At 49.5% G+C, this 27,056-nt stretch overlaps 2 protein-coding genes and 2 non-coding genes across 8 annotated transcripts in view; 3 read left to right on the forward strand and 1 right to left on the reverse strand.

Moving 5' to 3' along the window:
- Positions 1-1,020: 1,020 nt before the first annotated feature.
- RPL27A (ribosomal protein L27a) lies at positions 1,021-3,956 on the forward strand. The gene is made up of 5 exons (XM_032853411.1): positions 1,021-1,062; positions 1,455-1,518; positions 1,950-2,025; positions 2,698-2,872; positions 3,784-3,956. The coding sequence occupies exons 1-5, from the start codon at positions 1,060-1,062 to the stop codon at positions 3,910-3,912; spliced, it is 447 nt and encodes a 148-aa protein (XP_032709302.1). The 5' UTR covers positions 1,021-1,059; the 3' UTR covers positions 3,913-3,956.
- On the forward strand, positions 2,193-2,323 carry LOC116865483. Its single transcript, XR_004382209.1, has one exon. It is a non-coding gene; the product is annotated as a small nucleolar RNA SNORA3/SNORA45 family (small nucleolar RNA).
- Positions 3,547-3,677, forward strand: LOC116865482. Its single transcript, XR_004382208.1, has one exon. It is a non-coding gene; the product is annotated as a small nucleolar RNA SNORA3/SNORA45 family (small nucleolar RNA).
- Positions 3,957-10,349: 6,393 nt separating the features above from the next.
- Positions 10,350-27,056, reverse strand: part of DENND2B (DENN domain containing 2B) — a 148,368-nt gene continuing 131,661 nt past the window's right edge. For all 5 annotated transcript variants that reach the window (XM_032853414.1, XM_032853415.1, XM_032853416.1 and 2 more), the window contains 11 exons: positions 26,746-26,855; positions 26,455-26,524; positions 23,606-23,683; positions 22,888-23,028; positions 19,074-19,222; positions 15,283-15,460; positions 14,984-15,025; positions 13,870-13,981; positions 12,864-13,103; positions 11,893-11,979; positions 10,350-11,111 (listed from right to left, as the gene is read on the reverse strand). In XM_032853414.1, the coding sequence (XP_032709305.1) occupies positions 11,077-11,111; positions 11,893-11,979; positions 12,864-13,103; positions 13,870-13,981; positions 14,984-15,025; positions 15,283-15,460; positions 19,074-19,222; positions 22,888-23,028; positions 23,606-23,683; positions 26,455-26,524; positions 26,746-26,855 (1,242 nt within the window). In that variant the 3' untranslated portion in view covers positions 10,350-11,076. The remainder of the gene's footprint in view (positions 11,112-11,892; positions 11,980-12,863; positions 13,104-13,869; positions 13,982-14,983; positions 15,026-15,282; positions 15,461-19,073; positions 19,223-22,887; positions 23,029-23,605; positions 23,684-26,454; positions 26,525-26,745; positions 26,856-27,056) is intronic.

Genomic DNA, 27,056 nt, shown 5'->3' on the forward strand with positions numbered 1-27,056 from the left:
TGACAGTAAGTACATTCAGTCACATTAATTTGTTGAAGGTTGCTACATGCCAGGATCTGGGAATGCGTGGATACACAAAATAATCCTGAACTACCACGGAATTTGGTGGAGAAGGGAAGATAAATGTGGTCGACAATTATATAAGAGCTGCCTACGAGACTGCGTGGGGGTACACGTGGGAGAAGTAAACAACAATGGCTGAATGGGTCAGAGAAGTTTCGCAGGTTCGAGGTTGAGCAGGGATTCCCTGGTGCAAGAGAGAGGGTCACGGCCATGTCAAGTAGATTCAAGTGAAAATTAAAATTTGGTGGTTAGAAAAAAGTACTTAGAGTCTGCATTAAAAGGACCATAAAGCAACCAGGTATATAGATCGCTTAAGTATTAAGTATTGTTCAAACTGGGGATGCCCAGGATGATAGCACAAAGCAAAGGTGGAATTAAGACCGAGTGCCTCCTTGGGTGTGGGTGAGCAGGTGCCGGTGGGTGGCAGACACCTAGGAAAGGACTCAAAGGGAGCAGAACGAGATACCCGGTGGGCATACTGAGGGTCAAACAGCGCCTCGCGAATCCGCACGGCGGCCAGAGAACAAGCAAACAACCGCTACCGCCAGAGCCTAGCAGACCACAAAGAACGCGAGGCGCGAGGAATGGCTCAGAGCTGGGGGAGTCTGGCGAAGAGCTGAGTGAGATACGGTGTCTCAGGCGGGTTCCAGAGCCAAAGCACCGCGACGGCGTGCACCACACAGAGCCCCAAGCCGCGGATTAAGCGACAGCTCTCAGCCTCAGAACCTGAGGGAACGAGGTCTGCGCGCGCAAGGAATTCCTGCCGCCACCGCAAACCGGACTCAGCTGAGAGGGCGAGGACTCCCAGCTCAAAGGAGCGACAGCCTAGTCTGGCAGTCACGCGAGACCCGCGAGACCTGCGAAACCCGCGATACTCAAGAGACCCCGCCCCAGGCCCGGCCTCCCTGACGGAAGTGAGTCTCGTCGGCTCCGCCCCCGTCATCGTTACCTCGCGAGATTTCGTGAAAGCGTCCCTTTTCCGTCTGGGCTGCGGACATGGTAGGTGGTTCTTTTCGTGCCTCTGCTTAGTTGCGGGTGCAGGCCGCGAGCACTACTCGAGTTGCACCCAGCCACCTACCCCCGATCTCGGCCCGGCTTTCCAGGCCGCCCATGGCGGACTTCAGGGCAGGGTGGCTGGCTGGCATCGGCCCTGTTGTCGGGCCGCGTGCTTTTCCTGGGTTCGAATCTCTTGAGACACAGGGACTCGCGCGCTCGGGCGCCGCCTTGATGAGGTCGCATGGCCCCGGGCCAGTCCGTAACTTCACCTTTGCTGAATGTGACCCAACGAAGATAATTGATCCCCAAAGCCTACAGACCCTTCGCACACGGTCAAGCTCGCCCTCTGCCCCACCTCCCTTTGGCCTTATCACCAAGCACCTTTTTCCATACAGCCTTCCAGACTGAGGAAGACCCGGAAACTTAGGGGCCACGTGAGCCACGGCCACGGCCGCATCGGTAAGTGTCGGCATCCCATCCTGGTCTGCTTTGAGCTTTCCCCGCTGGGTACTTACTTAGCCAGGAAGTGGGTAGGGTAGAAATGGGTTCGCCTTGTGCGAATTTGACTGTTAGCGGTTGATTTTTTTTTTTTTTAAGAATCTTTAGAATTTTCTACAGTACTCCATTTGAAGAGAATTTAACATCAGTTGGGGGAATGAAATTTAATTGGGGCAAAATGTTAATTTGTCGACGGCATGGAGTACTGTGGATAGTGCTATAATGTGGAACATTGCAAAGAGATGTTTCACCTGGAAACTCGAGGGAATAGCAGTGCTTAAAAAGGTATTGTAGACTGGGAACAAGATAAGTAAATATGTAGAAGTGTGGGGAAAGGAGAAGAATTGAGGGGCTGGAGAAGGCTATAGCCATGTAGCTTTGTGTTCTTGCAGGCAAGCACCGGAAGCACCCAGGAGGCCGGGGTAATGCTGGTGGCATGCATCACCACAGGATCAACTTCGACAAATAGTGAGTGTTTCTTGGCTTGTACTTCTTCTGGCACTGACTGTTTGGAATTAGGGGCAGATGGTTGGCTCAGGACACCTTCAGTGGGAAGAAAGCTTCTTAGCACTGGAAAACCTTGTGTGTGGCTGGGTCTTACCAAGTTAACATTTGATGCAAACTGAGAACTTTTCATCGAGGCTAGAGTCACGCTTGGGTATCTGCTTATTGCCTTAGTGTGCTAGAGCCCTCGAAGAGTAATTACTGACCTTATTCACTGGCTGTGACCCTCATGGCATAGTCAGTCACCGGGTTAGTGACATCAGATTAACTATGCACCTCCTAGATTGACTTACGTCCCCAAATTTGTTTAGAAAATCTCTTATCACAAGAATGTGTAAAATTTCCATAAAATTTTGTCAGGTGATCTAGAAGAACTCTAGAAGACCTCATTGCCTCTGACTTTTTCAGTGACTTATCCTGGTTCCATGAAATAAGGCTAGTCTTCTACTCTCGAGCATCTTTGGGGGCTTCTTTTTTAAAGATTTTAGTTCAACAATGGATGGAATACCTGCTATGTTACTGTTGTACACCAGTGAACAATTTATACTAAAACTAGGAGAGAAGAAAAATGAAGATGATATACATCACTTCTTAATTGGAGTCAGGTTATAAAAGTGATTGCCCTTCTCTTCCTAGTCACCCAGGTTACTTTGGAAAAGTTGGTATGAGACATTACCACTTAAAGAGGAACCAGAGCTTCTGCCCAACCGTCAACCTTGATAAACTGTGGACCTTAGTCAGTGAGCAGACACGGGTAAATGCCGCCAAAAACAAGACTGGAGCTGCTCCTATCATTGATGTGGTGCGATCGGTGAGTGAAGGAATAGTTGGTGACTTCATATTGTTCTTGCCTCTCAAAATTCTGGATAACCCAATCTATTTGATGATCTATATGGAATCTCTACCCTGTTACCTACTAGACTATTCCATCTTTTGATAGAATTTCCACAGACCAAAATTGAACTCTAGTACAGTTGTGATTCACATAAAATATTTGAAGAATAATAATCTTTACAATCCGTAATCTCATCCCCACTGTTACTGCCCTGATATATACAGGTTTGCATTTCTGGTATAAGCTTTTGGCAGTATCTTAGCTGGTTCTGATCCCTCTTAGACAGCCCCGCTTATGTGAGGCACAGCTCTTGGCCCTTTTTGTCCCTTACAGAATAAAATCCTGAGATGTTTGTTATTTATGGATCTCTGCTATCTGAAGAGATTTCCACACACCCCAAAACAGTGATGACAAAGCATTTTTGTTTGTCTTTTGGAGTTCCGGTCTTTGTGTCAGTTTTACCTCCCATGGGTATGGAGATAGTCTAAATCCTAAAAGGGCTTTTGGTTAAGTTTTAAATACCTTTTTCCAGCCTACTTAACACTCCTTGAGCAATTTTGATGGTCCGCACTTCTTGGAACCTTGCTGGGAATGTAGTCTTTATTTTTGCTTATCACCTGGTAATTGAATAGGGTGGGGGAGGTGCTTTGCTTGAGGCTAGAGTCACATCCTGACACATCTCTTGTCCTGGTGTGCTAGAGTCCTCAGAGAGAATCTGCTGGTCTTGATTCACTGGCGAGGGCAGTCAGTGCCCCCGGTAGTGCCCAGATCAGAAACATGCTCTCCCAGCTCCTAGGTGGTATAGATTGGCAGGCATCTTTCTTCATACCAGGGAGTTGTCATCTGCTGTGGTGTGTATTAAAGCTTTTTTTTTCCTATTTCTCCAGGGCTACTACAAAGTTTTGGGAAAGGGGAAACTCCCAAAACAGCCTGTCATCGTGAAGGCCAAATTCTTCAGTAGAAGAGCAGAGGAGAAGATCAAGGGTGTCGGGGGCGCCTGTGTTCTAGTAGCTTGAAGCTCCGTGGGGAGAGGTTCATTAAATGCTAACAAGTGCTTTTCTTTTCTGGTCTGGGTGTAAATTCTTTAGCACCCCTACCTCCTGAACTGTATATCAGAAACCCACCTAACGGATTTCCAGGAGTAAGGGTATGAGGGCCTGAACTCCCCTCAGAAAGTGTGGAAGAGATAGCACCAGCACTTAGAGGACTTGGCCCAATACCTAACTAGAACATTTTCATTTATAAAGTGAGAATGATAGCACATGTATGTATCTTAGAGTTGAAAGACCAATTTGTGTTGTATATTCTGAATTTACATTGAGTGGGAGAATACACCCTTTAACTGTAATACATGGCTCAAAAGGGAAGATTCGGTTGGTTATGTTTTGTTTAAGTAAGCTCTTACCTAGCATGGGACTTGAACTCAAGACCCTCAGATTGAGTTACTTGCTCTACCAACTGAGTCAGTCAGGCACTCCAAAAGGGAAAACTCAGTTTTGATGGGGCATTCCAAAGAGTGGACAAAGTGATAGGATTGAAGCGATTGTGAAGGATGTAATTCCTGAGCCTAAGGTTTTTCCTCCTTGACTCTTTTATCATACCATTCCAGAATCTTGAGATGGGGCCCAGCAGTCTGAATCTTAAACACACCGGGGCTTTTACACATGAAAGTGGTTTGGAACCTAAAAAGCATTTGTCAGGATGTACGTATCCCTGTGTATTAATGTTCAAAGAACTACATCATGAAATGCTAAAGATTCTAGTCTGAAATTAGCATAGAATTTGGAAAAGTCAGAAGCTGTACTTGGGCTTTCTAAGGTTTGTATCTCCTACAAAAACAAAACGATGACCAGTGCTTGTGTGCAGACAGGACCTTCAGATCTCGGTAAATTATAATTTGCTACAGTTTTTCTAGTCCTTGCCAAAAATTGTGAAATTTTCTTTGGCCCCAAATAAAGTTGGTGTTTACAGGCCTGGCCAAAAAAATAGGATGACACTTAAAATGCGACTAGGTTTCATTGAGTAGTGTTTTCTTAGTCCTCTGGGGGTGATATGTGGGCTGGGAACCATGACTTCCTATGGGACAAATTGTGACAACCTTTAGAGGATTCTGCAGACCCCCAAGTAAAAGGAAAATGGACAGCAAACTTAGTGATTCGGTTGAAAAGTGTGCAAAGGCTTTACTCAGTTGGACAAACTGGATAATTCAGATTTGATCTTTGATGATGGAGAAAGGCAAAACTGGTCCCTTAGTGTCTTGGAGGACATACAATATGGAAGCTGAGGTCATGGATCTGAAATGGGTTGTAGTTGATACTAAGAGAATTTAATGTCTAATTGATAATTACACACTGAAGATTCTAAAAATGTAGAATATCTTGAGATTCAGATGGGGTTTGAGCTTTTGACCCAAATCTTAACAGCTGTGTGTGGCATCTTTTAAAGACTGAGGATTGTGTGTATTAAAATGGAAGTACTTAACTAAACTTACTTAACTTTTCGACTTAACTGTGAGCGATTATGGGAGCGGACAAATTAATTCCCATGGTCTGATAAGGCAAAATGACCCAAGCAGAGAGAAGAGCAAACATGCTAACCAATTTGGGAAAGTTAAGCAAAATAAGTGCAAATGTAGTTAGGGACTGGGCTGCAGTGGGAGGTGGGACAAAGAAAATGGGAATGAGAAAGCAGCAGGAGTAGGATTCAGAAAATTAAATGGATAGGACTTGGCAAGTGGATGAATTGGGGTGGGGCTGACAGCTAAATGGTTAGGCCTGGACAGGTGGGATTTAGCCCATATGTGAAAACAAGTCCCTTAGAAGCCAGTTTCTTACCCAGAAATTCATTAGCACTGTGTAGCATCACTATCCATAAACAGGGTGGGGCTAAGTGGGATAATACTTATCCCTGTATGGAGGTGTAGATGGCCATGCTGATTGTGAAAGTCCCTCATCCATTTTAAAAAGATAGTCCAGATACCATGCCATCCCACCTGGCCGGGAAAGGACAGCTAAAGCGGACTCTCCAGCTTGCTCACTCAAGTACCTACAACTAGTAGCTGGCAGATGCTTTGATTCAAGTGTTAATATTGCCAAGGAAGCCAGGAGACAAAACCGTACTTTCATGTTGCAAATGAAAAGCACAGACCTATAGGGACCACTTGGCTTGTTTGATGGGACCAAGCGCAAACCTTACAGTTTGACTTTATATTTGCATCAGAGGGGCAACTGCTGAGACACAGTCCACCCTGAAGAAACAAATGAAGCTGCCAAGCTAATTAGTCTGTGCTGGAGGCACAGAGGCCCACCCTGCCACTGGTCTTTTTAGTGGCTGATATGGGCACAGGGTTAATGGAAGTCTTTCCATAAACAAAGGCCAGAGCTTTGTCAGATGCCCTCTTAAGTCCGTGGTCTTCAACCACGTTTACCTTCCTCTTCAAACTGGTAAAATAACGTCACCTAGCCCATCAGGCTGACCTGCTTATTTTCTATAGATTGGATTGCTAAGGATAGGATTTCTGGCCTAATGTACATGTGCTTTAGATACATTTTCATGCAAACCTCGGAGCTGAAGCTGTAAAAAGGTAAGTTGTCGATATCGGACTCGACCCCATTATCAAAATCCGCTAACGAATTTAAGGTCTCAATTCAAATACGCATATTCTTACTTGATGGCTAGCCCACACGCAATCAGCCCCTGGTCTGAAAACCCCTGGTGTGACAAAGGGCGCACCATCGGCGGAAGGCGGACGACAACGAAGACGACAGAGGACACAGCCCTACACAGCCTGAGGCTCCCGCAGCTGCCCTTGTGGTTTACACTGCCCTAATTCTGCAATGCCATCACACCACACCCACCTCTTCTCGCCTCAGCCCCGGAGAACCACTTCCTGAGGGTGTAAGGTTCTGGTTCCGGGGTCATTTTAACCTCACCCGCCCCACGACCGGAAGCACGTTCGGCACCGGTTCCTTCCGTGGGCGCAGCCAGTTCCGGAAGGGGCGGAGCCGGGCTCGTCACGCGGCCGGGAGACTTTCCCAGGCATGGCGGGAGGTTTAACTCGGCGGCTCTCGGTGGGCGTGGGCCCCTTCAGAACAGGGGGCCGGGCCAACCTTGCGGCGCTTACGGAACCATGGTTTTTATACACGTCAAACACGGGAATTTCCAAACTTCTCAGAATTAGCTTGTTAATTGGTTGTCAAAGAGCGCCAATTATGACGTTCACGGTACCTGGGACACCTGCTTGTACGTTCATGGAGATGAAATGGGAGGACAAAACTGAGAAGGCATTTCTTAATGAGCTGTATGAGGTGGGGGAGATGTATGTTTTGATAGTTTGAGTTTCTTAACCAAATGCATATTTAATATAATATATTTAATATAATACAAAAAGCAATATAAATGGACAGAAAATAATTTCCAAGTTACCAGAAACTTGCCAGTACCGAAATGTATTTTCCCTTGGTCTAGAATTTTCATGACTTTTTTTTTAAGTTTTCATGACCTTTTAAGTGACACTCACCCCCACCTCCATAGGCAAATAAGATGTTTAGGAAGGCATACTACCACTTTGGCTCTAGAACCTAATTTCGTGTATCACCTTTATTAAGAATGTAAGTTCAATTCTGGCTCTGTTTTATGGCCCAATTTTTGTTTTACTTTTATTTCCACTTTTTTTTTTTAAATACTGCTTCTGTATCTTTATAAATAAGTCATTTGGGTACAAGTTACAAGTCTCCATGTAAAATAAAGATTATTTTTAGCAAAAATTTGAACTGAGCTGTGATTATAATCGGAATGCTTTTGGGGGAGCCCTAATTCCAATATGAGCTGGAGTTGGAATAATATGGCTTTCCAAAGGTACTCCTTCAAAATATTGCCTTTAAGGAACCCAGATTCCTCATTTTGACACTACAGTTTACCAGAGCATGCATATTTAGTTTTTTTTAAAAAAAGGGGGGGGGCATTTAGAAAGATGTATTGGGCAACCTGCCCTGCTCTAAAAGTCACCAAAGTGATTAAGGAAAAAAACCCAGGGCCTTTCTTGACTCCAGAATAGAAGAGGGCTGGCACTGGGGCTTCTGGTAGAGGAAAAGCGTTGTGTTGTCCCTGAGTAAGTGTCCTAGGGTAGTCAGAAAGATGGTTTAAAGACACTTATTCTCAATGGTGGCAAAAACCATCCTCTGGGAGACAGTTTGGAAATGAATGGGGCAGGTTTTTTTGTCACAATCATGGAGGGTCCAGGTTGCTAGACATCCTGCAATGTATGGGTTGATTCTAAACAACAACAAAAATCTAGTTTAGATCTACCTCCATTTTACACATAATACCCTCCCCCAAGGTATATATACTTTTCAGTTTTCCAGGATTCCAAATGCTGTTTAAGTTAAGGGAAAGCTCATACTGTGTTTTGCTCACAACATTGCCAAAAGCTCTTCAATTCTCAGGGGTGCCTGAGTGGCTCAGTCGGTTAAGCATCTGACTCTTGATTTGAACTCAGGTCATGACCTCAGGGTCTTGAGATTGAGCCTGTGCTGGGCTCCGTGCTGGGCTCCATGCTGGGCCTGGAGCCTGTTTAAGATTTTCTCTCCCTCTCCCTCTGCCCCTCCATACCCTCTAAAAAAAAAGTTGTCCAACTCTCTTACCAATGGTAGCACTTAGTAGAATCTGTTGCTGATACAACACACTTTTATCTGTGCTTGTGTAGCTGCTAAATTCAGTGATTCTATATACAGGTGTAAACATCCAACCTCATTATATCTTCTAGTACAGCTATACCCAAGCATTTACATATTCAAATACATGTTACAACAAAATTTTTCCTTTTATTTCTCCCTATTTATGTGAAAATTAAGGTGTGTTTAGGTAGGTTACCTTATATACCAATTTCATTTCAGGATAGCAAAGGGGGGAATTAGAGTATATGCTATAGAAAAGGAGAGTGTTGGATCCGATAGGGTTAAGAACCATCTGTTTAGGGGTCAAGAAATCATGTAAAACAACTTGGAAAGAAGTCCTGACCACTTTTTGTCAACCCCATACCAGGCCTCCTGGACATCATACCCTCCTCTATATTCCCCCAAAGTCTTCCATGCCTAGCCCTGTGTGGACCCTTGTAGCCCAACCAGAGTTATGGGCCTGTACTGATTTTCTGAATTAGGATGAAGCTGTGGCCCTTACAAAAGGAAGAAATCCTTAGGGTTAATCTTAGGTATCTTAAGATTTTAAAGATACATAAAAGTTTCAAATTTTATTTTAAAAAAAGAATTTACACCTATATCTCTTGTGATGTGATCACATATCTGTGAGGATTCTTTGGAATCACATTAAAAAAGAGGGGAGTGGGAGAAGGAAAGGAGAAAGAAACAGCTTTTGGAAACTGTATTATTACTATTTTACTGTTAAGGAATCTACTTCTGTGACCATCATGAAGCCCAGGCTGGGTTAGCAGTAATGAGTCCTGGAGGTAACTATACTGGACTCTGGACTTTCTGTTGATAAGTACGGTCTTCTTTACTTTAGCTTGAGAACTCAGACTCATGAGGCCTCAATCTCTGCCTCCCTATTCCTGGAAGATGCCAAAGCCAACTATGTAAGAGGCTTTTTCAGAGGAGAAGACGACTTTGTCTTCCCAGAAAACAAACCCTCTACTTTAGGAGGCAGATAGCAACGCCAAACCCCAGACAGGTTGGGACCTGTGGGGGCCTCAATGGAAATGGGAAGGAGGAGGGAAGGGAGTCCAGGATAGGACTGTCTCCTGTTTAAGTAGGCCAGGGCGGAAGGACGGGAAGGTCTACTTCTTGGTTCAAATCCTGCCAGTGCCAAACTGAATTCCAGTTAAGAGAGTTCCAGCTTACTGCCTCATCTCTCGTCTTGGAAATTTTCACAGTCATTGCTCTGCGAAGGCCTTGGGTGGGTGAAAAGCCTAAGCCACCCATATTTCCTGCCCTGCTCTTCTTGCTTTTCCATGGAATATTGCAGAGGTCAACAGGAGAAAACTAGTAACAGAGTGACAGATGAGCTATAGGCAATGGGCCAGAGCTGTGAGCAAGCCTGGGTTGGCTTTTGCTGAGCTTTAAACACCAATGTCAGGACACCCAGTGATGTCTTAAGGGCTTCATACTAAAGAGCAAAATGTTAAGATTCACCTAACAGTGGAGCTGCAAGCACTGAGCATTCTTTCCATCACTGGGAACACTTACACAGAAAGTCTGAACAGTTGGTTATCGAAGTGGCAAGCTGAACAAGAACAATGACAAGGTATCTTCCAGACCAGTCATAACAGTTCAAGCCAGAGAACTTGATTTCAGGGGAGGTAAGTGACTCACACTGAAGCTAAACTCTGAAGGAAGTACTCAATTCCCTGCATGATGGTGTTTCATTCCTGACTGGCCTATCTGAGCCCATCCCCCAGGAGAGAGAACTATAGAAAATGAAGCCAAGGAACACATAGGGCTCTGGGCCCAAACAACTGTACACTGTTTATTGAGAACACCCGTAGATGGTGGGAAGGAGGGATGCCCTGTACCGCATCGTGGCCACCACGGACTGGGAGCTGGGCCTGGAGAGCACTGGAACAGCCGGGGGTGGGGGGTGGGCTTCCCGTGACTCACTGACCATCATCACAAAGGTGGGAGGAACAAGAGAAGGCCAGGTCCGAGAGCCTGGTACCACACTGCAAATGGGGATTGATTGGCCTTTGCCTTTCAAAAACGGAGGGTTAGGGGAGGGGGACTACTAGAAAAAAAAATAGAAACTCTAAGATTTAAAAAAAAAAAAAAAAAATAGTCCTCCTGTACATAACAAGACAGCATCTGCTCTCCAGGGCCCAAGACTGGCAGCAGGGGCCTCAGGCAGGCAGGCCTGGAGCCTCCAGAGGAAGATCAGTGGTTCGGCTGAGACAGTCAGCTGCACATAATTGGCCAGTCGCCAGCACCCAGCCCCTTGGGAATATACAAATATTTACCAGATTCTCTTTGCTTGTTACAAAAAGAGATAAGAAAGCTTACAGCAGATTATTTACAAACAGTATCCTGGGATATTGTGAAGGCAGAGGTGGGCTGGCTTGGAGGGTGGGGTCTGTGGGGGCAGAGTAGCCACAGCAGCCCAGAAGGTTCCAAGCTGGCCCCCTCCCCAGGCTCCAGGCTTGGCAAGGCACTGGACTCCGTTACTGGGAAAGGGGCTTAATTCTTCTTGTGGAGGAACTTCATTTTGTTGCCTGTGGGTCAGAGAGGGCAAGAGTGAGAAGGTTTCAGTATCAACTCTTGTAACAGCCTTAACCCTCTCAGTGGGAGATCTGGTTAGAAAGACTGGATTTTAGCTGAGACGGATCTGATCCGGGGCAGTGAAAATATGCTAGAGCTCTAATTAGGGCACTGGTATCAATCACTCTGCTGCTATGTGCAAGCTATTTAACTTCTTTGGCCCCAATTTCCCTTTAAACTGAGACATGAAGACAGTGGAGGTTTTCAGAGAAGGGCACTCTGGCACTGAGAATTTTGTAGACCCCTTTAGGCCTAGAGAAAAGCTCACTGCCCCCAGCATCCTCATATACACTCAGGAAGGAACACGCAGAAAAAGACCTGATTTATGTAAGGATCTCTGGTTTCTCCTGGTTCTGCAATTTACTGTGCTTAATGGGGGCGCCTGGGTGGCTCAGTGGGTTAAGCCTCTGCCTTCAGCTCAGGTCATGATCTCAGGGTCCTGGGATCGAGCCCCGCATTGGGCTCTCTGCTCAGCAGGGAGCCTGCTTCTTCCTCTCTCTGCCTACTTGTGATCTCTGTCTGTCAAATAAATAAATAAAGTCTTAAAAAAAAATACTGTGCTTAATGCTCTTGGAGGACTGGGCTGAGAACCTCTTCACCAGGAGATCTCTTACTGTTCTGTGTACAGCTCCAATATAAATACCCTCTGGTATTGGTTTAGAGTAGTTTGGGTACAGATCCCCCAGCCCCAGCTTCTTGCTGAACATCTATCTCATCAGTGACCATGCTACTTACCCAAACCTCGGAGAAACTTATTCATCCCACTCTGCTCAGTGTCTGGGAGTTCCTCTAAATACTGCTCCACTCGCTGCTCAAAGAGGCCTGGGGAAGAGAGGAACAGGGAATAGAACCATCATCGCAGGAAGGGAAGGGAGGCCGATTGGAGGGGACCATGGGCACAGAGAAACCAAGGATCTGCAATTACAGTTTATGGGAGCATCTTACTAGAATTCAGACTGTCTCATCATCAGAACTGTAGTTAATAACATCTCACTGTGCTCACTGCTGAAGAAAGAGGCCCTCAGCACCTTGCTTCCCGGTGCATGTGCCTGAGCTACACTCTGTAAGGCAAAGATGCCACTCCTTGTTTCAGAGCTGGTGCCTTCTCTAGGTCCTCTTAGAACACTCTACCATGTTGTTCCAAAAGGTTTGTTAGACTAAATGGACGGTGTTAGTGAACAGAAGATGTAACTAACAACCCTGAGATTAGAAAAAAAGATCTTGATGAGATTAAAAAAAAACAAACAAAAGTCCTAGAGTGAGCTGAGCTGATATTAGAGACAAGGTGACCTATTCTGAATGGAGGCGGCCACCAACCTCAGAGAGCTAGCTCATTTTTCTTCAGTGGCTTCTCCAACCTCTGGTTCTTAGAACCCCCTAAATTGCTGTCTGGCCTTTTTCTCTGAATGAGAAGGGCATCTGGGGAGGGGATGGGCAACCAATGGTATGCTGCTCCTGGGTGGAGGGAAACGCTACCAGCCACATGGCTGCAGCCTGTGCACAGTCTCGTGAAGGCATTTACTGCAACAGGAGGAGAAGAAAGCTCTGTTGGCGGTTTCTAGCAGAAGAAAGGGATGGTAGGAGGCCTGGACCTAGCCGACAGCTAAGAGCTTCTGTCATGGTGCCCAGTTATTCAGGCCTGCTAGTAGCAGACAACTTATATAAGAGGGCCCATAGCTCCCAACCGCAAGCTCTTCTGGCCTTACCCTTTGCCCGACACTTTCTTAGCTCCCTGTCTTGGATGAAGCCGGCAAACATCTGAGACTCCATAAAAACCTCAAGAAAACGACGGATGCTCTTGGAGGCCACAGACTTGCGGAAGGCCTCTCGCTGAAAGGCCCTCTCTCCCTTCTCGCTCTGAGTCAGGAAGAGGGAGTAGTGCCCGACAGTCTCCACAAAGAACCGGATAAACACCTCCGACACGAGTCCATTGAGGGTATTACATTCTGGAAGAGAAAAGACAAATCTTCAAAGTTCAGGCCAAGAACCGGTCATCTCCAACCTCCAACCCCAATCTCTACCTGGTATTGTCTCCCTCTCCCCAAGAGAATTTCTAGCCAGAACCACTTAGCGGTTTTTGAAACTTTATCTCTTATGCTCCTGGGTTTGTAACTAGCCCCTGATCTAGAAGGTCAGAAACTGTGCTCTGCACATGCAAGTTGGCAAATATTCTCTGTGCAACTGTGAGTGGAAATCAGAGACCAGAGGATCACTTTCCCCATACTCCTTACCCTTGGTGGTTTTCCTGGGCATCACAAGAAGAGGAAGTTCCCTCCATCTCCTGCAGGGGCTCAAGGCATGGCCCCTGAGGGAGGAATAACTAATTTCCTATCAGCAAGAAGAGTCTAGGCATTGCCATTATGTCTTTGGGTTTTCTTTCTCAAACCTTCTGAAGTAGAGGAGAATTAGATGGAAGAGGGTAGCTTTCTAGCCTGGGCCACCCCAGAAGTGCCCCCAGTGTTATGTTTCTCAACTCCCCCTGACAAAACACCACAATCTTCTCTCCCTGCAGGCCCATTACTCCCTGAGCCCACTGGTAGTGGGGCTGGAGAATTCCAGGCTAGCCTGAGACCAAGGTCCTGTACCTGAAGCCCCATCAACGAGAAGGGTCTGGTGTGTAGAAACAGGGTCCTGGTGCCATAAGGCCCGGATCCAGAGCAGAAGGAGTCCTGGGGCCAGAGCTGATTCTGCCCTGGGGCAAGCCTCACTCACCATCATCAGAGTCGCTATCAGAGTCCTGGGAGATCAGTTCATTCTTCCTCTCTAGAGCCTGCTCCAGAGCCGCCTGTAACTTCCTCGGTAACAGCGTGTCCTCATCATCCATCTACAGGGGAAGGAAAACACATAGTCATCATAATCATAGACACTGAGCACTTACTATATGCCAGGCCCTGGCTAAAGAGCTTAAATATTTAATATTATTCATTCTTCCCCCAAATCCTAATACTATTATCAACCTCATTTTATAATGAGAAGCTGAGTAGAGAGAGAGGTTAGGAAACTCGTCCAAGGTCACACAGATAAAAAGTGGTGGAGGCTGTGGTATTCACTGCCCAGGAGTTCAGGGTTCCTTGCCCAGCACCCTGAGGAAGCCTCCCCAGCTCCTCTTTCTCCAGCTCCATGGTGGGAAGCAGAGCTGGCTCAGTGCAGGGAAACTGTGGCCCAGGCTGTAGCTCAGGTATGAGGTTGGGCTGTCGTTCCTATCTCTGCATTCTTGTTCTATGTCTGTACCTTGATGCCTTGTACCCAGGAGTAGCAGCTATCAGTGGTGTGTAACACACTCTACCTTCCCAGAGGGCACACCAGTGGGCTGTGCTCCTTAGTGGAAAGCCAGAAGAACTTCCATGACTAACAAAGGCTTTCTAAAGTTACAACGATGATTGTAAACCTTGAAATTCCATAGCATTCTGTGCATCATGTATCATCCCCCAGCAATATTTCAAGGCAGGTGGTGTCACCATGCCTGCTTTAAAGATGAGAACTCTGGCTTGGAGAAGTTGGGAGGCCTGCCTGAGATCATGGGGCTCCAAGGTGGCAGAGCCAGACCTCAAGTGTTCAGACTTCCAGGCCATGCTCTCCACATTCCCACACTCCCATCACACTGGATGATCCCAACCAGAAAGGCAGATCCTGCTGGGGTCAACACTTCCCCGATCAGTTTCTCCCCATCTTTGTCTAGTCTGTGAATGTGGAGCCCAGAGAGCTCAGCAAATAGGCTGTGAGGGTTGAGCAATGTGTGTAACAGTGTTGGGTGCCCTGGGGCCTACAGCAAACAGGCACCTACCCCAGGGCAGGCCATATTCTGCAGGGTCCTGCTCTTTCTTACCTGTCGGATGAATCGGTCGGATCCCAGATTCACCATCAGTGCCTAAAAGAAAGAATCATCAGTGGCAGTGATGCAGGGAATGAGCCCCTGTGATGCCCTCAGAGTCAGACAACAGGAATAACTCCAGGAAGGGACAGGAGCTGGGCAGAGAGGCCCAGAGGCCACAAGTGAGAAGATTCCAGTGGTCTTGGTCCCTTCCTTTCCACCTCCACCCCTCCCTCCCTCCTGGGAGATTCTTTTCTTTCAGTCCCTTCATTCCTCCATCCCTCACCCAGCTGGTCCCCCAGACAATGGCCCACCTCCTCCACAGGCAGCTCCTTCAGTTTGGGGAGGGAGCTGGAGAGCAGGCCAACCAGGAAGGGTGTGGGACAGCAGACGATGTCAATCATGGAGGCCGGAAGGACAGGAATGAAGGTGTGCTGCCAGGAGAAGGGGTAGAGCAAGGCCACCACGGCATGGGAGCAGCTGGAGAGTGTACTGGTAGACAGACAGAGACAAAGCACCTGAGCCCAGGCCTAGCACCTTTGGGGAATGGGAGTTAGAACATCCTTTTACAGGTTAAGCTTCCCAGTGCAACAGAAGTGCTAATGGAGTTCAGGTCAGGATCTGACCCTGCAGACTGGTGAAGCCCCCACATTCCCACTGCTCAGGGTCTCAAGGACACTGGTACCACCAACCTTCTTTGGGACTTGACCTAGGAATAGCCATGAAGATACACAGTAAAGCTTAAACTCACAAACGACTCACATACATACCCACAATGGTCACCCTAATGCACAGATAGGCCTAATTTGGTGGAGAAGTAACAGCTCAAGCTAGGGAACATGAAGGTAAGGGGAGCAAGAGTTGATCACATATTCGGAGTGTACAAGAACTGGAAGGCCGTCAGAGGTAGTCTTACCAGTTCTACCTTTTATAGCTGGGTCCACAGATACGAAGGGTCAGTTTCATAAGTGGCCAACCCAGGACACAACCAACTGTCCTGTCTCCCAGTCCCGTGTCACTTGACTACTCTGCCGTCTATCCAACCCTTCCTCTCTGTAATCGCAAAAAGTGGTCTGACTGAGGACCACTGAGGTGAGGAGCCCGGCACCACTCCTACCAAGCTGGGAAAAGGCGCCCCCACCCATCTTTCCTCCCAGGCTCCAAAAAATAGTCTACAGTCTCAGTGGGGTCATTCCTCTCTCCGCCTAGAGGGGGCTCCAGGCGTCTAGACCCAGCAGCACTCCAGGACCAGCTATCTGAGCAGAATGGCCAATGCAAGAGGGGAGGAAGACCTCCAGGGTGCTAGCTAGTGGGAGCAGAAGTGAGTGTACATGCCCCATGTGTGTTGAGGGCTGGTGTGGGACACTAGTAGACACAGGAGACACACCTGGCTTGAACAACCCATCTGCTGGGAAGAAAATCAAAGGCCCTCCCGTAGGGACCATATTGTAGATGGGGAGGCAAAGGCCACGGTCAAGTTCAGTTTTAAGGTTGACTTTCCCACTCTGACCCTCTGCCTCTACTGGTCCCACCTATTAGCCACAATAGACTCTACAGGATCACCTCCAGCAGCAATTCTCCCCCTTTCCTGAATAATGCCCCCTCAGTTAGAGAACATGGTTCCAACCCATGACAGAAACAAACCCTCTTTTCTTGAAGGACCTCTGGATGTTCACAAGTGTTTCGTCAGCCAGTGCCTTGCTTGGCTGTACTGTCACCCTAGAGATGCCTAAAATAGTGCTGGGCCTTGAGGCAGAGACACAGGTGTCCTGGCTCTGACAGCCCTTCCCCTGGGGACAGCAATTCCCCACACCTCAAGGAGAGCCATCTGGAAAAGATCTAGGAAAGGGCTGTCTCAGGGTTGAGGGACACATTGATCTCCACCTTCCCCTCCAATGGGCCTGGCTCTTTGGAGACAGAAGGTTTTGTACAGCCTCTGGGGCTGATCACTGCAGAACCTGTACACATACACGGTGCACACCTCCATATACTCAGACATCAAAACTAGACCTGGAGGCACAAAGGATTTGTGGACAACCTAAAATGTGAGCAACAGGACATGAGATGGCTGGACTCACTGAGCCCTGACCCAGTCCAGGCCTGGAGCCATCACTGGACTGCCTACCCTGCCCCTCTCTAGTCACAGGCACACCCTGAGGAGGGTGGGTATCTTTTCTTAGACCCAAGAGTGGCAGAACTTGAATGCTGAGCCCGGCAAAGAACAGAGCCCTGGGGTATTTTCCTTCCAGAATGGTGCAGGAATGTGCTCAGAGGCAGGAGCAGCCAAAGGAAACAATAGCTGCATTCAGGGCCCTCGTGGAGCTGGGATGTGGGTGGGGGCGGCAAAGAGGAAGCCCCCAGTGAGGGAATGGAACCTTCAGAAAAAAGGAACCTCAGGTCCAGGCTTTGGTAGGGACACCACGGTCCGGCCAGGCTCTCTTGATGAGGAAGAGTGAACATGGGTGGCAGGGAGGCAACAGACAGAGGCTCCACGGGGCTGCTGTTCCTGGCTTTTTCCAGCTGCCAGGCTCAGCCCCTTCTTGACAGACCACAAGACACACAACTGTGAAACACTGAGGCTGGGGTGGGAAGCGAGGAACCATTTTCGTTTCTAAAGCAGACCTTCTCTGGAAAAGTCAGCAGCCCTGGCATTTCCTCCTTTTCCTTCTCCTGGACCAAGGGTGGGCCTGGCATCCTGCCCCAGTGCCCTGAGACGTCATTCTGGAGTCCCTTTCTCCTGCTCCCCTCAATAGCCCCTCACATAGACAGAAAGGAAGACCCCAGGGAGCCTGGCCCTACTGATGACCAACCCGAAAGAGGATTTTTCTTTTCTTCCCCTCCTATCAGCACCTGGCATATGGTATGGCATAGAGCAGGTGGGTTAATAAATGTCCAAATGACTGAATTAACTCCACCATTCTCAAGAAACCTCTTCTTCCTGTGATGGATTCTTTGACCAAAAAAAAATACACAACGTGTTGCCAAGATCTCATCCTCTACTTTCCTGTCCACTCCCCACATACACTCTATGCCATAGTTTAAGTATTTGTGCCCTCCAAAATTCCTGTGTGGAAATCTCAAACCCCAAATATGAGGTCAGGGACCTTTGGAAGGTGCTTAGGTCATGATGGTGGGGCCCTCATGTATGGGATTCATGTGCTTATAAAACAGAACGACAGAGCTCCCTTGCTCCTTCCACCACAATGAGAAGGCTCTGGCTATGAGCCAGGAAGCAGGCCCTTACCAGAACGTATCCACGCTGGTACCCTGAGCTTGGATGTCCACGCTTTGGAGCTGTGAGAAATACACTTCTATTGTTTACAAGCCACTTGGTCTGGTGTTTTGTTATAGCAGCCTGAGGAGACTGAGACACTCTCTTATGGCTCTTGACTGCCTGGAAGACCTCAACTCTTTTCATAATGCCTCATGTTCTGTGACCCTTCTACCACCCCCTCCCATAGCCACAGCCAGATCTTGGCATCTGGAACTCCTCTGCCTCTAAAATCATAAATGCCAACATATCAGACCAAGACCCAGGATCCACCCAGCTCTTTTCCTATTCCTCCTAAACAAGCTCCCCTGCCTCATGGGCACCTCCTGTCCCTGGACATCTTTTCCCTCTCCTAATCTGACTGGCCAACGTTCCTGCAACCACTCTCCTCCCCGGCACCCTCAATGCCTCCCCTTGACCTTCTCCACAAATCGCCAGGTGCCTTCTCCAGGTGATGCCCTCCCTCGCTGGGAGGCTCAGAGCTCCTCCAAACCCTAGTCAGCGCTCTTGCCCCTTCCTCAAGTGGCTCTGCCTAAGAGCTCATCACTCTCCTCCAACCCCACATCCCACAGAGAAGGCCCTGCCTCCTCCTCCACAGGAAGTCCTACCATCACCCAGCTCTCTCCATATCCATGTGTTTGCATCTGCACCCTCTTGGCTGGGCCAAAGAACAAATGTCCCCACCTCTTCCCTCAGGCTAAGTCCTCCCTTGGGTTCTCCATCCTGCCACACCAACACCACAGTGGCTGGCACATAGCAGGGCTCATAAGTACACATCAGATCAATCAGTGGACGTGCCCTCTCCCTTCTTCACCTTTCCCTGCTGGGCCTTACCTGAGCTTATCTGCCACAAAAATGACTCGGCGCTCCAGCAGCAGCGAGGCGAAGATTCGGATGAGCTGGCGCACGCTGAGGCAGGTGAAGAGGCACTCAAAGTCCACGTGCTCCAGCCGGGAATCCATGGGCCGCCGCAGCTCTAACACCTGCAGGACAGCGAGGAGGAAAGTGGGTCAAGGCAGGCGAGGTGGGTGTCCCTCCCAAGTCCTACACACAGTGGGTTTCTCTCTCTTCTTTTTCCATGTTTCTAATCTACCCCACTGTGTAGTAAGACCCAGTCTCCGTCTCCTCTCAGACCACAGCTCTGTTCCCACAGTACTCAGACACCTAGCCTATGGCAAGAGGGATAACTGGAATGTGGAGGAGGCTCCAGGGGGAAGCAGTTGATGAGCCATCCATCAGGCTCACAGGAAAAGGAGAAGTGGCTGCTCTTGTAGATAAGGAGAATGAGGAAACCACACAGCTCTATCTGTGGGGTACTCCCTGTGCCCAGGTCCATGCCCCCTAGCAGAGGTCTTGGCGCCCATGCTGACCAGATACCATTGCTGCTCCCCTGGCCATAGGAAGAGCAGCATCTCCGTATCCCTTGACTGCCATCTCTCAGAAGGCAATGCTAGTGTCCTTGCCACCATGTCCTCTCCCTCTTCTGCTAGGGTTTCCTTCCAGAGGTCCCGTTTTTGCTACCCTTCTGGCCTCTATCTCCATGAGCCATCTAATCTCTGTGCCAGGGACAAGGAAAACACAAGGAAAGGGCTGGCTACTCCACCATCGTGCCAGGAAGCAGGACTTTATCGGGGCCAGACCCAGCCATCCGCCCTCCAGGGGATGCAAGGCCACTCCCAAGGTCGGTGCTATGGCACAAAAAGTCACTTCCCTGGGGGTGGTCCTGAGCGTGAAGGGTAGCAACTGACCCTAGCAGTGAGAGCAGGAGCAACTGCTGGAGCTCAGGCCAGGCCAAAGCAGCTGCCACAGGGGCCTGCTTCGTCTTCTCCTTGGTCCCTCAGTGCCTGTGGGCAGCAAGGGTGTCTAGGCCTCCTGCTAAGCAGGGTGAGAAATGGGTTCCCTCATAGAGCTCAGAGTGTCAGAGCTCTTTTCCAGGGGCTTTCGCCCCTATCATCTCATTTATTCCTCATGGTCTAAGCAAGGGAAGTTCAAACTCCTAGCTCAATATTCATTCCTCTGGCTCCCAGAGAAGCAGCAAAATGGGCACAAGGTGCCCCCGCAATCAGCAGATACTACCTTTCCCACCACCAGTGAACTCCTAGAAGGCCCAGTGATGAGCACAATGCCGCACTCACCCAAAATGCTCAGGGATTGTGGCCTGAGGGAAACCCACACCACGGGGACACAAGAGGCCTCTGTATGAGCCCCTGTCCTAGCCCCAAGAAGTTACAGTGAGGCTCCCCCACACTCTTCCACCCCCAAGAGCCTACACACAGTCCAAAAAGCCTGGCTCTGTAGCACCCCTGGGGTCCTGGCTCCCTCCAGGGTATGAGAATTCCCAGAAGCATCCTATAGGACCTGGGCCTCTTCTCATGCATCCCTGCCCTCAAGAATCACAGTCCAGTTGGGCTGACTGAGTCTAAACAACCACAACTGTGACACCGGTGCCAAGATGGAGGAAGCCATGATTCATGTCTTCATGGCGGTGAGGGGGGGCGGGGGGGGCGCTCAGAGCACAAGATATTTCATTTGGGCTGTCCAAGGAGAGAAGGCAAGAGTGTTCAAGGCAAAAGGAAGCAAGGTTCAGCGACAGTAAGCAATTCAAGTTAGTGATGAGAAGTGAGGCTGGTGAGGGCGAGGCCATCCCAAGGTCTCCCAGGCAAGCTGCTGGGCTCTCTGGGCAGGGCCAGCCATCAGCCTGAGCCAGTCCTCTCAAGAAGCCTAAAGTCCCTCCAGAGGAGGGTGGGAGAAAAGAGGCTGAAGGAAAGCCCTGAAATGGCCTTCACGCCACTCCCACCACACTCCGTGTTTCTTTAGTCAGACCCTCTCCTGCTCTCTGCAACAACAGTCATTTCTTCTTCCCTCTCCTGAAGCCCAGCACCTACCTCTCACTCAGGGGATAACCTTCTCTTCCATTTTGAGAAAACCGAAGCCATCAGGTAGAAGCCAGAATCTACCAGCCATGGCCCTTCCCTGCCATCACACAAGGAAGTGCCTGTCTCTCCCAACTGAAGCCAGTCCCTCCTGGATCCCACAGCCCCGCCACCTCCTGGGCCACAGTCTGACTGTTCCCTCCCTCTCCTGACTATCCGCTTTCACCTCTGCCTCCACTGGGGCCATTCCCACCAGCCTCCAGATGACCATCTCCAGCAAACTCCTCCTTTCAATCACTGTCCCCTTCCCTAGTCCTCTTCACAACTGAGCCTCTTGAAGAGAAGTCTGTACAAGTTATTTCCACTTTCTCACCCCTCTTCACTTCTCAACTCACTCCACTCAGGTATCTGGGCCCCTCCATCCCTGCTCCCCCGAGATCTAGTCTTGTCAAGGCAGCTGGCCATTCACCATCCTGACCTCAGCCTCCTGTCTTCTCCCTCCTGGGGGTTGCTCCTCCCCTTCTGCAGGATCCCCAGATGTTGGGAGTTCCTCAAGTCCGAGGAGGACCAAGCCCAGGCTCTCTTCTCTTATCTATACTTTCTGCTATGAAACATCTTATCTTGGGAGCCACACAGGTATCTTAAATGTAACATGTACAAAATCCACCTCCCCACTTCCTCCTCAGAGTCCACTCCCTCCATAGGCAGCAGGCCGGCAGCTACCCTGTCACTCGAGCCAAAAGGCTGGGATTAGCCTTAAAATCTCCCTAATACTTACTCCATATTTCCACTCAACACAAAGTGCTCTGATCCTCATTCTAAAATGTGTCTCTAATCCACCTACTTCTCACCTTTTCTACCACACCTCAATCCAAGCTACTATCATCTCCTGTCTGCACTTCTGTACAGGAGCCTAGCCGGTCTCCTGCCTTCACTCCAATCCATGATCTCCAGAGCAGCCACAGTAAGCTTTTAAAAATATATCTCAGATCTTATAACCCTGCTTAGATAAACTCCAAAATCCTTAACTCAGCCTAGCAGGCACACTGTGATGTGGCCCTCGCTGCCCATCCTGCCCTGCTCACACCCTTTTAACCATCTTGGCCTTTTATCAGTTCCTTGTCACTCTTCCAACTAGTGCCTTTGCAGGTGCTGTTCCCTCTCCACCTGAATAACCTTCTCCCGTCCACACCCTTCTCTTTCAGTTTCCCTCCCCCACTTCATTTAGCTGACTTTACTCATCTTAGTCACTTCCTCAGAGGGGGCCATCCCGGGCCCCCTAACCTAAAGCAGGTTTTAGGTTACCTGTCACATACTCTCACTCCCATGCTCACACTTGGCACTTAAAAAGTTCAGAAATTATCTACTTAAAAGCAGACACATGTATTTAATATTGGTCTCTCTCATGAGATGATGAACTCCACAGGGACAGAGCTGTGGCCCACTTCAACCTCATGGCTGCTCCAAGGTCTGGCGCCATCTCTGACTGTGAGGGAGCACTGTCGGTAAATAGTTGATGAATGAATAAAAGGTGGGCAGGTGGAATGCAGTCAAGTCCAAGCAGGTCAGGGAAGGCCTCCTAGGAGCTGTGGGGAGTTGGGCCCCATTGACAGTTCTGTCCTTCACTTTTCTAGTCCTGACTGATTAGCTATACACACATGGTGAGCGAGGAAGGGGCAGTGCTCCACCCCTCCCAGGGACTGCAGCCTTGGCCAGGCAGGCCGTCCTCAAGCCCCCATCCACAGTCTGAGAGAAGAGGCAGCAGAAATCCCTACCTCGTTGCCAGCACCTGGAAGAAACGTCTTCACTTTGATGGTCTTCCCCGGGGCAGGGAAGGGCGACTCCATGAGACTTCTCATGAAGGGATAGACCAAGGCAGCAGAGATCCCACGCCGGCGCTCCACCTCATCTAGGACCTGTGCCCACCGCCAGCAGCCAGAAGAGGAAGGGTGTCAGGCGCTGCCCTTCCCTACCTCCTGGGCAGTGAAGAGGGCAGCCTGGCATCTGACCAGCTGGGGCCAAAAGCTAGGGGACAGGAGGGCTATCTCGCCAGCAGCTTTACAATCTAGATTTCCTGCTTCCCTTGGCACCCGATGACTGCTCTGCTCACTAACTCGTCCTTGCCCCACACCCAGGAGGTGGGTAAATGAAACACCACTCTCGAGTCGGGTCCCTGGGCACCTGGTTTCCCCACGGGGAGTCTCTCTCCCAAAGGACTCTGGCTCTACCCAGGGCTCAGAGTGGACTGTGACACTGGCAGACCACGCTGGCACAGGAGCTGGGGAGATGCCAGCTGGCCAGATGGGGAGCCAGGCTTGGGAAGAGGAAGGAGTCCACGAGCTCCCTGTGCTTGCTCTTGCATTCTCTTGCTCACACCCGCCCGCTCGCTCGCTTGCACACACAGGTGGTTTTCTCATCTGAGCTGGCCACAGATATTCCTGTGGGAGCTGTCAGCTGGGGAAAGGGGAGGAAAGTAAGCCATAGCCCTCTTACCTTGGAAAACAAGCCGAAGCAGCCAAGGCGGCTGATGACACAGTATACCTCTGGCAACCGAGGCCCTTTCCCACTCGGCTGGGTCAGAACGAGGCAGAGGAGAGACAGACAGATACAGAGAAGCCACAATTACTACATCTGGCTCCTTTTCCTGGGAAACTGGGGACTAAGGACTGATCTTCCAGTGGATGATGGCAAGCCTCTTCTAACCACTACTCAACCAAGCCCCCAGAGGAAAGACTGACACCCTCCAGGGGCAGGCTCTAGCCTCCACTGGGTCTTCCAGCCCAAGGTGCCAGACTCCTGCTGAGCTCCTCCCAGGAGGATGCTGACAGAGGCTGGTGAAGGAGGAAGCAGCACGGCAGAAGCTATAGGGTGATTTGTGGATTTACAAGGTGAAGGCTGGGAATCCAGAGGACGCAGTGGTCATGAGAGGAACCTGTGTACATTCCTCGGAGCAAGCCACGGAGTCCCCCATCCCTCACAGGGAACATTCTGTAAAACAGCCCCATTCTAGGTTCTCCTTACCTCCCTTCCTTGATCCACCCTATTATAGTAAGACAAACTGAACATGGATAAGGGCCGCAAACTACTATTTGTTGAAAGCTTACCATATCTGAGGCCCGGGCTTAGTACTCTAAAACCGCCTGTGAGAGGTAGTGCACAGGCACTACCACCTGCGTTTTGTAGATGAGTAAACTGAGTCACAAAGAGAGTGAGCCATTGCCAAGGGCATGCATCTAAAAGTCATAGATCCAGAAGTCTGTTTTGGCCTCAGATTTACTGTCTCACCTCTAAAGCATACTGCTTTCTGACCCTACAGAAGGGAAAGGGACACAAAGACACAGAATAGAGGTATGCTAGGAGAGGAGAACAAAGAAAAAAGGGGATTGGCAAAGTGAATGGCTGGAGGAGATGTGCACTAAGAGTGCCCCAGGCCTGGAGCCCCCAAATGTGGGTTGGGGTGAGGCCACAGGAGTCTACTTCTCCAGCCAGGGGCTGGCAGGGCTCTGTGGCTGCCTCTGGCTCGGAGGCCTGAGTGCCTGGCAAGGCCAAGTAGGGAGGGAGCAGAGCAGCAGGTGCTGGCCCCTCACGCAGGCCACTAAGCAAATGCAGATGGGTCTATTTCAGTTTCCAAACCTGCTGGCCACACGTCACAGATCTAAAGAGAAGGCAGAATCTGTTTTTGTCCATATTAGGCCTGAAACTCACTCCTCTCTCTTTCCTTCTCCCCCGCCTCCCCTAAAGCCCCAAGTGATTAAATCAAGTATGTGGGATTTGGGTTAGAATCATTGTGTCCAATCTGCAGGAATGCCGAGCTAGTGCCAGCCCCCTTGGCAGGGACCCAGCCCAGGCCCTCTCCGAGCATGAGCACGCCAGGACAAACATGCTCTCCCTGGGGGCGGCAGGCCCGCTGCAAAGGAGCAGCTCTGCTCCATCACTATTCCTGCAAAAGCAGTCCTTGGAATGCTCCTCTCTGGGCACAGGTGAACCTGGGGCATGCTGGCCTCTGCCTGGCTCCCCACCTGGCATCTGCACTGCTCCACATCCCCTTAGCCCTGCTCACTGGGCAGTCAGTATTCAAATATCCCTTCTCCCAGACTACCCTCTGGGGCAATACAAGAGTATCAGACTTGGGTGTTAAAGAACTTAGAGTTAACCCCGGCTTGTGTTTCACTGGCTGTGTGATCCTGGGCAGTTATTCCCCCCAAGTCTTAATTTCTTAATCTACAGAAACTGACATAGTACTACTTCATGAACTACTATAAGGATTAAATAAGATGACATACTTAAAGCGTCTAGCCTGGAACACAATAGGTCCTAAATAATAGCCTATTCCCTTTGTCTTCCCTTCTACATTCAAAGGCTGACCTCCTCTATTAGACTATCTAAATTTTCTTGAGGATTGGATTGAACTCAAGTCTAACTCCTCTTTAGGTGCCCTTAACATGTTGCCTGACCCTCAGTGGGAGTATGGGACGTGTTTCAGAATGAATGAATAAATGAATTAATGAATGGCCCCAAATCCTTTATCTGGGGTCCCTGCTATACATGACCCTTGCCTAGGATCCTTCTCATCTACCCCTAGACTGGCTAGATATCTAGTGAGTCCTTGTCCCACTAAGGCATGGGAGCCCTGAAACACTGTTGACACCCCAAACCAACAACATCCCTAGTGAATTCCAGAGGAAAGTGCAACAGGAGTCTCTCTTGACCTTACCTCAAGGTACTACTACTACTACCCAGGGCTGGGGACCTAGGACTAATGGGAAGGGAGATGGGGACGGGCTTCTCTCTATATAACATGGCTTATACTTTCAAAACCCTCCCTTTCCCCTGTTCAAGGCACCTCTCCCAGAATCCCACAGAAGGTACTGCTCTGTCCCTCTTCAGCCTCCAGCACTAGCAGACCATGGACAGGATGCCTCCTCACTCAGCTGGCCAGGTATGGGCCAGGTATGCTGCTGGGTTGATATGATCCTGCAATCCGGCTTCAGTAGCCAGGGCCCAGGAGCCCGAGGGAAATGAATGAGAAGAAAAAGTGTAGGAAAGTTGAAAACATAGGACATCTCAGTAGAAGGTGATCCACTCTCTCCTCGTAGTGCAGTTCATCTTAGATTGGAAGGGTCACTCCGAGTCCTGCCATCCCAGGATGCCTCATCAGTGTGCCTACATGCACATGTTGTCTGTGTTGGGGGTGGCCTCAAGGAGCATACAAGGAAGCAGAATGCAGAATCTCACACAAACTAGAGTTGAAGAAAGTGCATGTGCATGTGTACACGCACATGCGTGCACACATACATACACACTGTGGCCCAGGCCCCCAAGGACCACATGGCCCTACTCACCAGTAAGCGCCTGCAGTAGCCAAAGCGTCTGCTGCCATCTTCCCCAGTCAGCATGAAAGAGAAAGTCTCACTGGAACGGGGAGGGGTCTGGCATCAGGGAAGGATCAGAGAACCCAGGAAACAGCACCCCAGAAGAGGGAATGCCCTCCCAGGGAGGAGGAGAAGGGCTAGGTTGCTGTAAAAGCGGAGGCTGGGACTCGGGTGTGTCCCATGCAGTTGCCCCTGCTGTGGGAGGCAAGGAGGCTGTGTCCCCTTCCTGCCTCACCTCAGCCAGACCAGGCCACGCCTCACCTACTGTACTCGGACACAGGAAGCCAGTCCTTGGCATCAGGGAAGCAAAACTGGGGAATGGCCTTGAGCCTCTCCTCTGCCTCCCGCATCTGCTTGGTGGGTCGGTCCAGCTGCAGGGAGAGGAATATGGGGAGAGATAGACAAGAGAAGACATGGATCCTTGGTTGGTAGGGGAGGGGAGCTGAGAAGCATCTCCTGTCCTAAGAGCTCTAGATGGCATCCTACCAACTGGCATGCTCCTCAGCAATCCTGTCCCCATTCCCGATTCCTACAGAGAGGTCTGGGGAGAGCTGAGTCATCATCTATTCATT

The sequence above is a fragment of the Lontra canadensis genome, unplaced genomic scaffold, assembly GCF_010015895.1.
Source record: "Lontra canadensis isolate GAN:19392208 unplaced genomic scaffold, GSC_riverotter_1.0 scaffold7, whole genome shotgun sequence".
NCBI classification, from domain to species: Eukaryota; Metazoa; Chordata; class Mammalia; order Carnivora; family Mustelidae; genus Lontra; species Lontra canadensis.